Source organism: Rhinolophus ferrumequinum, chromosome 21, assembly GCF_004115265.2.
Source record: "Rhinolophus ferrumequinum isolate MPI-CBG mRhiFer1 chromosome 21, mRhiFer1_v1.p, whole genome shotgun sequence".
Taxonomy (NCBI): Eukaryota; Metazoa; Chordata; class Mammalia; order Chiroptera; family Rhinolophidae; genus Rhinolophus; species Rhinolophus ferrumequinum.
This window is the reverse complement of record NC_046304.1, coordinates 24,141,100-24,152,843: the sequence shown is the minus strand read 5'-3', so window position 1 is coordinate 24,152,843 and position 11,744 is coordinate 24,141,100. Positions and strand designations below refer to the sequence as shown.

The 11,744-nt window shown below is 45.2% G+C and overlaps 1 protein-coding gene across 1 annotated transcript in view; it reads right to left on the bottom strand.

Moving 5' to 3' along the window:
- Nucleotides 1-11,744, bottom strand: part of ACACA (acetyl-CoA carboxylase alpha) — a 260,073-nt gene that overhangs the window by 12,886 nt on the left and 235,443 nt on the right. Inside the window, exons 54-55 of the mRNA XM_033090744.1 lie at nucleotides 995-1,149; nucleotides 200-370 (exon numbers count right to left, since the gene is read on the bottom strand). Of these exons, the coding sequence (XP_032946635.1) occupies nucleotides 200-370; nucleotides 995-1,149 (326 nt within the window). The remainder of the gene's footprint in view (nucleotides 1-199; nucleotides 371-994; nucleotides 1,150-11,744) is intronic.

Below are 11,744 nucleotides of genomic sequence, written 5' to 3'. Positions count from 1 at the left end.
ATGAGCTGCAAAAAAATGCCCTGCCACCTCTGCTAACACGCCATCATGACATGTGACTGTGGGGGGCGGAACAGTGCTCAGGTCCGTACGTTTCCCTTCCACTCCTGCCCTTCGAGGCCTGGAGAATCCGAGATCATGCTCGGACTCCCCAGGTGGGGAAGAGCACGGCATGAAGCCTGTCCCGAGGGCGCCCACCCACCTTCACCGTTCCTTCCACTTCCACAAACCAGCGCCTCAACATGGCCTGGATCTGGCCGTCAGTCAGCTCGGGGTTGGCATTGTGGATTTTCTTCTTGACCAGGTCCTCCAGCAGGAGACGCCTCAGTCGCCAGTAGAAGAAGGTACGGGATGTTTTCCAGTCCAGGATGTCCTGTACACAGACAAGAGTAAGCTTAGTCACTCCAGCCCCAATCCCTGCTCAGTGCCCAGTCTAGGCACAAAACTCCACTCTCCAGCAAGCCCTCCAGAGACTCGAGCCGGTCACGAGCCTCCAGCACCTGCAGGGGTCTCCCCTGTACCCCTCAGTGCCCAGCGACGGGCCTGACTAATGCTAACCCCACCCACGGCTGAGACGGGGAAGGGGCTGCGAACCCCAGGTAACCAGAGCGAGAAACTGGCTTTGAGCAAAACGACTTGGCTCAACTCCGATGTGTGTGAGCGGCTGCTGGAACCCTGACACTGTAGTAATCACAGCCGGAGGACCACCTGGACAGCTCTCCCCAGTGGAGCCACATGTGACTCAGTTTCCCACCAGTAAAATGGGGCTTGCCTCCGGAGGAGTCCAGGAGGTAACCTACATCATAAATTGTTATAGGATGATAGTGGATATAGAAAAAGGGAAAGGTCGCTCCAAAACAACTGAAAATGGATTGATCTGCACAAGCTGTTTTCACCCACCCGCAATGGCTCCCTGCTCGTGAGCCGGTGTGCAGGAGACACACACTTGCCTGCGGGTCTCTGACAAGTCAGGAGAAGTGGCAACCACTGTACTTACGTTAATAACACCCTTCTCCTGCATCCGGCCTGGTGTGTCGTGCAAGTCTGCAAACTGCACGGCTACCTGATGGTAAATGGGAATTAGGAATTCCTCCCGCTCCTTCAACTTGTTCTCCAGCTCCTTCCGCTCAGCGGCACTTAGCTCTGGGGTGCCTGCAATTAAATACACCTGCCCGTCACACTGTGTGGTGACCAGGAATCTCTCTGCTCAGAAGCAGCCACGGTCATGGGGAGCACAAAATCACCCCCTCCCTCTGTGACCTGCTCCATCGTCTTCACCATTGCTTTGCTGAGTAACGGGGATCTGATGCCAGACCTGAACTCACCTGGCCCGGGGAGCCCCCATGTCCTCCTTTCCCAGTGGAGGTCACAAGTAGGAAAGCAGCCATGGGAGTCCCTCCCTTCAGGCCTCTGCCTGAGCAGGTGCAGACAGCCACCTGGAGGCCTGTGTGTCCCATCAGCTCACCCACTGAGGGCTGGACCCCTCCTTTCCCGCGAAGGATACCACACCCACGCCCTGACCAGCATTAGAGCGTGGGACGTGGAACATGGTGGGAGAGCATCCCTGTGCTTCTGAGCAGAGACCAGTAGCTCTTCTGTCCTTGCATCCACACCAGTCACCTGCCCAACTGGATAAGGATCTGAATGACCCTGAAGTTGCAAGCTGCTTTACCCCACAGCTTCTCATTTCAGGTTTGGATACTCTTAACCTGAAATGTGTGGAATCCAAGCTGGTTAGAGCCAGAGCTGGGAGTCTCATGCCAGCTCAGTGGATTAACCAGGCCCCTAGTCTCCTGCCTACGTTGTTACTGACAGAGCCAACCCCTGACCACAGTGACAAAGACATTCTAGTTCTTGGGCTAAAAGAGAAGGAAGAATAAAAACGGAAAGACAGTCTGCAAACCCCATTTGGCTCACTGAGCTTAAAAAGCACACAGTACCTTCACTCAAGAGATAGGAGACAGGAATTCTTTATAACAAGGACCTCCCCCCCGCCCCAGCCCCAACAGTGTCCCAGTAGAGGTGCTGCTGTGTTGTGATTTTATTCCTAATTACTCTCAGAATGGGACTTAAGATCAATACTGAAAATTTAGTTGCCTGCCTAGTAAGGAGGAGAAGTCTAGCGGAAGGAGCAATAGGTGACAGCCCTTGGTGTTGAGGACAACCTGAAGTGCTTTGTCACCAAAGCTGACAAATAAACACATGACCACAGGTGATGGGAAGCAGAAAAGGTCTTTTTCAAGCATGTCTGTCTGGGAACAGGCTTTGCTTTTTATGCCACTATGAATCATATGCAATAAACAGCCTTGGGCTGCCGAGTGAGCCGTAAGTATTATATACAAACACATGTTAATAGAACAGGGATGTAACCACAGTACATAGCTTCATTTTTATGGGGATTTTGGATGCCCAACTCTACCACCTTTTTTTTTTTTTTCTTTAAACCCATCACTACTTGAGAACTGTGATGAAGAATGCTGACGGCCATGTTTCTTGGACTCCCACATAGAGGGCAGTCTCTGACTTACCACTTTGGGCCCCTGACACCTCAGCAGCTTTCTTTCCAAACCAGGAAGATAGCATGAGGGCGCTGGGCTCCCCGCTGTGAGATGAGACGAAGACCCATTTATTCTAATGTGGATCTGCCTGGAGAACTGATGGGGGAGGGCCGTGCTGAGACAAGACTGTCTCAGTTATAACATCCTTGACAGGGAAGCAAACGTTTTCCCTTCTCCACTAAAAGGAACCAAGACTCCTTGGAGAAATGGTTGACTCCAGGGCTGGGGCAGGGAAAATATCAAATGAGCCTGGAACGTAATTGTCACAAAGAGTAAGGAAGCATTCAAAAAATGATCGGGACATGTTAAAAGGACGCAGGAGTCAGTCTGGAGCTGTCCCCATTGGCCAAGTCTGGGACAAGCTGAACAGTCAATTTATCAAAAAAGATCATGGTGTTATTATCAAACAGATTATTTATGGAATAAAATAAGAACCTGTGAGTCTATCCTGATATAAATAATTAAATGGGGGAGAAGGCAAGGGAAAGCTTTCCCTTCTAGCAGAACAATTAATAGACGTAGAAGGAATGATGGGATTAGAAAATCACCATTTTACAACCACCACAGTAATTGATTCTGCCAGGAATTACCAACGGACACTAAAAACTAGCAAGTGAAAGTTTGATAAGGAACAGGATATTTACATAGTCTCACAGTATCTCCTTAGAAATTACTTATTAATTACAAAGGGGAAAAATGGTAATTTTACAGTGGATTAACCTAGGGAACAAACCTTAGACAAGTAATCAAAGTTATAATACTATTACCAAGAATAGGACAAACTGATACCATGTCCCTCCTGATATAATGTCTTGACAAGGACATAATATCATTTTTGCAATATTCTTGCCCAAAATGCACAATCTGAATCTAACTATGGGGAAATATAAGACAAGCCTAAATTGAGGAACATGCTACAAAGAAAGTGGCCTGGGCTCTTCAAAAAAAGTGAAGATCATGAAAAGGAAAGGCCAAAGAATTATTCCAGATTAAAAAGACTTGACAACAAATTGTAATGTGTGGTTTGGGATTAGATCTCAGACAAAAAAAAAAAAAAAGCTATAAAGGACATTATTGGGACAATTGGTAAAATTTTAATATGAATCATGGGTTAGATACTAGCATTGTATCAATGTTGTAATTTCTGATTTTGATAACTGTATTGTGTTTATGTGAGGGCAAGTCTGTGTTCTTAGAAACACACACTAAATACTTGTGGATAAAGGAGTATGATATCTACAGCTCACTCCCAAATGGCTCCAGAAAAGTGTGTGTGTGTGTGTGTTTGTGTGTGTGTGTGTTTGTGTGTGTGTGTGTGTGTGTGTACCGAGTGAGCGGGCACATGGATATGAGCACACAGAAATGATCAAGCAAATGAGACAAGATGCTAACAATAGGTGAATCTGAGAAAAAGGCATCAGAAGTTCATTGTACTATTATAACTTTTCTGTAAAATTACATCAAATAGAAAGTTAAAAAGAATAAGCACAACCAAAAAATTGTGTTTCCTGGCTCTCTCCCCAATACATACAATCAATAATCAAAACTAATAGTATTTACAGGGTACTGGGCACTATTCTAAGTGCTTTATGTCTATTAACTCATTTAATCCTTACAACAACCTTATAAGACTGGTATTCATATTACCCTCATTGTACAGGTGAGGAAACTGAGGTACTGAGAACCTCTGGAACTTACCAAGGTCACGGAAACAGAAAGGGGCAGAGCCAGGACTCACGTGCAGCAGTGTGGCTCCCAAGGCTTTTGAACACTGTATTGTGTTGTGCCTTTTGCTTACTTGGGCAGAGGACAAGTTGTCCTTTTTAATTTCAGAAAAGGCTAAATGATGAAGATGGACTCATGGCTGATAACGCTGACGTTCCCTCTTAGTCTCATTCTACAACTGAGAGCGAGATGATGTCTCTAGTAATTCCCACTCTGTAGGTCAGACTTAAGGTTGAAGGGTAGCTCCTCCTGGTATTGTGAGATGAAAACCTAACACAGCAGCCCTGCTGGGGGAGGCAAGGGGTGGCAGCACTGTGGATGTGGCTGAACGGGGAGTTCCAGACTCTCACAACGTCTTCCCTCTGGGTAAACAACCAACAGCAAGCGTGTACACACATGTGCACCACACGTGACACGTGCCACTTATTGAGCATTTACTATGTGCCAGGCACTGTGCTCGGTGCTTTCTGGATCACATGTCACCATGCACAATTCAGACTTCGGTCGGACCAGCTGTTACCACTGCTGCCAAGCTGAATACCTAACTATCACGGAGTCCTTTCCAAGTGGCTTCACATGCATCATCTCTAATCCTTATATCAACCCAACCAAGGCTCTGAAATGTAAAGTGACTTGCCTAGTGGCATCCAGCTCGTTAGTGGCAAGTCAGGATTTACACTTGGGTCTGGCTGTCTCTGAAGCCGGTGTCCCGCCACAATAAATGGTACTGAAGGCGCCCAGGGAGGTATCCTGGCAGGGGCCACAGAAGGGCAGTCAGCTAGAGAGTTGGGGTCACTGTGTTAGAAAGAAGTTAAGGGCCCAGCTCAGCACTGGGTGCAGAGTGGGAGGGCTTATGGGCTTAGGAGCACAGCATTCTGGGAACAAGGCCTTGGCTTTCCCGAGGTGGAGGCACAGAGAAGTCTGGCTCCTGGACTGCCAAAGGTCTTGTCCACCCAATCGAGCTGCTTTAGAGCTTTAAAAGACTAACGAAATAAACACCTGTAATGTTCTGGCCTCCTGAGACCAGGAAGATCACAGAGCATCCCCCCAAAGGCCGCCTTGTTTGCTTCCTTCAGTAATGCCTCTGGCCACAGTTCAAGACCTCCCTCAGAAAGCAAGGAAAAGACAGAAGTAGAGAATGTATGTATTTTAAAATGTACATGAGAAAGCCAAGGATTTGTGTGCTTTGTTTTAAGCGGGGAAGAAAAGGTTTTCTAAATTTTATTTTCTAAAAATAAAATGCTGCTCTTAAGCTAGCTAGACCCTCGTGTAGCAAATTGAGGGCCTCTCTCTCCTTGTACAGCAAAGCAGCCAGCCCCGGTAATGATTTAGGGGAGATTAACAAATATGTCAATGTCTATTTTCTGCTTAATTTAAAAGCGGCGTCTATAAAGATTTTTGACTTCTGAACCCTGTTCTCCTGAAAGAAAGAAGGTAAGAATGAGGAGGGGGATAAAGAGTGATTATCCTATCATTGATTGTTTGTCAGGAGCATTTCTTATTCACTGGACTATTGTAAAAAGCTAAGCTCTCGATCAATCCTGTAAGCTCCCTGTACAATTAAATATCTTGGAATGGTTTTCTTTCTTTTCTAGCCAGATTGCAGGGCCTCAGGGTTTTTAGGAAAGCAAGTCGGGGTGTGTGTGTGTGTGTGTGTGTGTGTGTGTGTGTGTAAGAATATGCTACAGAGAAGAAAGTCATTCTTTTCTAGAATCCGACTTTAGGGAAAGACTGAAATGAGAGAAGAGACATAGGTTAGTCCCATCAAACTTCCTTCCCAAAATAAAAAATCCCCACAAAACCCTGAAAATCCAACTTTATAATTTAAAAAAATTTAAGTGTGAAGAGTTACATATAGAAGAGGCATTACTGTGTTTCCCCGAATATAAGACCTAGCCAGACAATCAGCTCTAATGCATCTTTTGGAGCAAAAATTAATATAAGACCCGGCCTTATTTTACTATAAGATGCAGTCTTATAATAATATGATATAACATAATAATATAATATAATATAATATAATATAATATAATATAATATAATATCGGGTCTTATATTAATTTTTGCTCCAAAAGACGCATTAGAGCTGATCGTCTGGCTAGGTCTTATTTTCGGGGTAACAGGGTACTAGTCTGATCAAATGAGAAGAACTAACATTATTGAGTTGTTACTATGTGCTAATACTGTTTATATACTTGTCATCTCATTTAATCCTGATAACAACCCTAAAAAATATACCTTACAATTGAGGAAACTGAGGCACAAAAAAGTAACAGAACTTGCCTAAGACTACAAATTTAGGGAATAGTGGGGCTGGGATCTGGGCTTAGGTAGTTTGGCTTCAGAATCCACACTCTTTAAATGAAGCAAGTTAAACTGATCCACAAATGCCCACAGGGCAGCAGCCTGTCAGGTGTTCCCAGGGCCACAATGTAATGAGAAGCCACATCTCTCCTCGGGTTCAAAGCTGAAGAAAAGCTTCGGAGGAGACAGCTGATTTCAGCAGCAGGATGTGTTTCTTACCCACCAGGACACCAAGAGAGGGAAGGAGGAGGCCAGCCCTACCCTGTGGATGGGCAGGCCACATCCCGTGGAGGAAGAAGTAGGAGGAGGGGCTGATACCTTCAAGGCTTAGAATGAAAATTAGGCGTGGGCTAAAAAAATTCTCTGTTCAGCCAAAGGCACTAGGTGACCTTGTGGAAATCTCTTTCCTTTTCTGAGCTCGGTTTCTCATTAATGTAATAACAACCCCAATGTGGCAAACAGGAAAAATGTTTTATAAAAGAATGTGAAATTAAAGGTGTTTTTTTTTTTTAATTCTTCACTTTTTTTAAAGTTATGCTAAGAAGCCTCTGTAAATTAAAACCCAATTTCAACTTTTATGGGCCCTTCTTCCTTCTTTAAGAAACCAATTTGCTTTGATTGGTTAAATACTCATGAAGCTAAAGAATAGAACCAGACCATGCTCCCTACTAAGCTCCAGAATACCTCAGGTATAGGAACGTACACCTCAACCTTGAGACTGAAAAATCAGCATAAAAAAGGCTAGAGTCTTATTAAGATTCAGAAGTACAAATGGAAGTAGCTGTTTAAAAGATCTATGTAATCGTATTTTCTATGTTGAGAACATTTTCTGTATAAAGATAGTAAGGTGGAGTGAAAAAAAAAAAAGCCTTGCAAAACTATTTCCCTTTCCATAACAGGTGTGCCTTTCCTTACACAAAAGCATTCTTGAAAAACTGCGTAAATCAGATCCTGTTTTAAATGCCTTCAGGGAGCTATTTAGAAGGAACCCTGCAGTGAATCCTTTGGTAAAGCAAATAATCCTTTTGTAATGGGAATAATTTCTCCCAATGTATCTAGCTTTTTTTTCTAAATCCCATTTTCATATATCTGCTTTTTCTTCAAAGGGGGCTATACCTATCTAAATACAACTTCATTTGCATATTGATTTTAACAGCAATCCTCTCAAGGGATGTTTAACCCTAAGGTTCCTTGCACTGGTGTTAGTGCTCGCTGTTCATATTTTAAAAAATCATTACAGTAAACCCAAACTTCCAAATAAGAATAAAAAACTGTACTATTCCCCCTGCAGCCCTGTCTCCTGTATTCCCAAGCAAATATCCCCCACAAAAGAGTCAGGAAACAGCACAGAATTCTCTGAATTCTAGTGGCAATACACCTTGAAGTTTTTACTCTTTTCTTTCCTGAAGTTACTCTCCCAAGTCTGGCTGGTGCAGGAACAGGGCTCTGGGTCAGCTGGGACCAAGTGGGGAACGGGGTGTCGCAGACACATTGTGGGGACAGAGCCCCAAAAAGCAGTTTCCAGGCTCTCAGCCTCACATAGAAAGGTGCTGGCTCAGGTAGTAAATGGCTGTCGACTGTGATCAAATGGCCATCAGCTGTGGCTAGTTGGCCGTCAGCTGTAACCAGTGAGTCATTGGGCACTAATATAACTGCCGTGGCTAGGCTAGCAAAGAAATGGGGGCTAGCAAGAAGATGGTGGCTGAGCCTGCAAGTGGAGCAGTGAGGGTTGCGAACAGTGTGGCTCCTGTTTCCTGTGTCTCCAACCCAGCCACCAGCGAGAATATAGTGGTGTGACTCCCCTAACTATGGCTCCGTGGGTGTTCCTTTTTGGCCTCACTATGTCCTGCATTCTTATGTGGGGAGCGGGACCAGAGGCCCCGCATGACACCCTGCATGACACACATCCTGGTGACACCCTCCAGGAAGACAGAAGCTTAGGTTCAGCCTAACAAAATGCCTGCCAGCTCCCACCGGCCTGAAAGAATTGTGAATCACTGCTTCCTGGGGAAGACGTAAGCCCGGGTGCTTTTAGAAATATAATCAGATTATCGGATCAGACCCAAAAGACTCTTTCCAGAAAATGTTGTCACTATTGCACTAAACTGTATCAAGCCAAAGAGCTTCTGAATCAGTGTGGTAAGGTGGGGATTTCAGCTGCTGTTAATTGAAGGGAGGAGCCACGATCCCGTAATTTTTACCTTCACCATAGAAAACCTTACATTGTTTCTCTTCTGCCCCCCTACCACTGAGCCCAGTGGTTGGGTGGCCACGGTCCTAAAGAGGACGCACCATGTATAAGAGGTGAGAGGGCCAGAGACCACTTCCCTGACACGGGTACTGGAACTTCGTTCTTTCCTCATCTCAGCTTTCTAGTAAGGATACTGCTTTCTGCCTCAAACCAGCAACTCTGGCTATTTTCGGCTAATGACATCTTGAAGATGGACACGAGAGATGGAAAAACACACAGCTCAGATACTTTGATCACCTCTGTCAGAAAAGCACCTTAGTCCCTACATGTACCCCCTGAACCCAAGGAAGTTCCTTTTCCTGTATCCTGGCTGCTAGAGAGAAGGGCTGGGAGGAAGGCCTTCTTGAGGTCTTACAGACACATTGATCTTCACCCGTAGCCACCATACTCCGTCTGCACCCAGGTGCCTTGGGCCAGAAGGCGTGTTGGGTGCTGGCGGAGGGCTGCCCCTGCCTGTCAGACCGTCACTCCCAGGGCACGAGTCGTGCGGCCACAGCCAGGGTGCTGCATGGCAGGCTGCCCGGCTGCCTGGAAATGGGGCCATGGCTGAGCTGTGTGTCTGGAGCAGAATCAAGGCCCACTAAGCGGCTCCTCTGCCCAGGTGCTCTTTGTAGGGAGGGAGCGGGACAGCGGAGCACTTACAGTCGCTTCACACTTGAGCTGGACAGTTCTTTCTCTATCTAAATTGATTTGTCATTTTCCTCTGAACACAAGAGGAGGGTCAGGATCCAGGAGAGGACCTCAGGGAGACACAGAGAGGCCTCGAAGGGCTGGGGCTCTATTGCCAGAGGAGGAATTTAATTTCCTTAAGGCAACTGGAGTGGTCAGATGCTAAGCCTCCCCACGCTGACTGGTCCAAGCCCCAGTTCTGAGAGTCCAGGTCAGAACTGGCCCCGCAATGCCAGACTCTGGGATGTGGGTTTACACCACATTTCTTTCTGGGGGAAATTCTCCCCTTTACCTTTATCAGGAATCAGTGTATGTACTATATCCATACTCACAGAACTGTAAACTAATGTCACTACCTTCCTACCCAAATTGAAGTACAGAACATGACAAAAGGTCACTTTTTAAAACTAAAAATTCTGAAAAAGATGAAGTCAGCTGTTCAGAAATTAAATACTACTCATTGTCCTTAGAGAATGAAACAGTAATTATGTTTTTGAACACAGTCAATCAGTTGTGCATTGGTTTGTCTAAGTGACCTGACAGCATGTCCCCCAGTGCAGAGGCCAACTGGGGAGACACAGGGAACACAGATGATATCCACTCCTACAGGCTTTCTCCTAAATCTGTTTTTTCTCAGTGGAATTGGCTTTAGATCACAAAGGGAAAGAATTCTTGTTTAATTTTGATCAGGCTCAGTATTTAGTTGACGTAAAATCTGAGGAAATCCGGAGAAAAGCAGAACACGGGGAACCAGAATGTCACTGTGGACTCCAGCGTGTATTTATTTTGTATCTTGGATGATGTATTTAATTCTTCTATTTGTCTCAATCTCCCACTCTAGAAAGTGAGGTCATTTTCACCCACTTTGTAAAAAAGCATTTGGGCAATCTTTGGTTCTAGGCATTGAGAAAGGAGTCAAAAGTTAATGTGAATCCCCAAGTAGGTGGGTTCACAGCATGTTCTGTTACATCCGTGTTATCTTTTGTGTCATAAATACTCCTGGGTGCGTATGGTCTCCTTGAAAGACGGCAAATGCCTGCAAGACAAGACCACTTCTGTTTCTTATTTCTGTTCCCATCCCACTTGCTCCAAAAGTGGACCTAAGCCCAGAGCACACCTGATACCAAACAGGGCCGTATGCTTCTTCTGGTGCTTAAGGTGGAAAGGAAATGATGGCCATCTCTATGTGTGAAAAATGCTTTGCAGGTTGAAAGCCAACATACTCTCATCTGATCCTTACGTTAGCCAAGTGGGGGTGTTTGTTATCCCCACTTTCTAGATGAAGACGTTGATGTTCAGAGGTGTTAATTCACCTGCAAGCAACATAACCAAGCCTTGTATGTAGTTATTTTTAGTCCAGATCCCCTTCTTGTGTTCCCACGCTGCCTTGGGCCAGAGCCTGCTTCACATTCAGCAGGCTAAGGAGTCTTTCTCCAGTGCCATTTTGGTCAAGGTTAAATAAATATGGTTTTCTTCAATGTGGATAGGAAATTGATAATGAGATGATTTGTAACAAATGATTAAACGGCCATCACTTGCGAATCTCCTCCCTCTCCCCGTCCTACGTTTCAAAAGTTAAAAGGTGCTGGGTGCAGGTGGAAGCGTCCTCACTTTCTTTCAAGAGAAAGAAGCTTCAGGCCCACAACCCTCACCATCCAGTTGTTTGGCAAACAGAAGTCAGAGAGGGTCCCTCTTCCTACCACCCAGTTACTCTGAAGGGATGTAACAGCCATTGGGGGGTTAAAAAGAGGCAGTGAACCCCCAGTTAATGAGTAGGAATTCAGCAGGCAGTGTAAGATAAATGGAGCTCTCTCTGCTTCTGCTAGAGTCAGCATGAACTGCGGCCCTGCGGCTTGTTTGTGGCAAATGGAGTGCGCGAAATATCAAAGGGCAGTGATCCAGAAGAAGACCGACTTTGACAAATTTTAAATTGGCCAGAAAGAAAACCAGCAAAAGAGAGGGAAAAAAAAAAAAAAAGAAAAGAAAAATAGAAAAAAAAAAAAAGGAAGAAAATTATGCAATTTGCTGTGTCCTGCAATTGTGGCACTGTTGCCTTTGTACAGAATTAGTGGTAAAAACAGCAGCAACGATCGGCCGGATGCTGGGAGCAATTATGAGCCATCTAAGTGAGATGCTTATCAGTGGCTGAAGCTTTTAGAGCTTTCTCTGTGTACAGTTGTGAGTAACTTGCTCTTGAACTGCAGTTACTTTAATTAAAGTGTATGGGGTTGGTCAGAAGT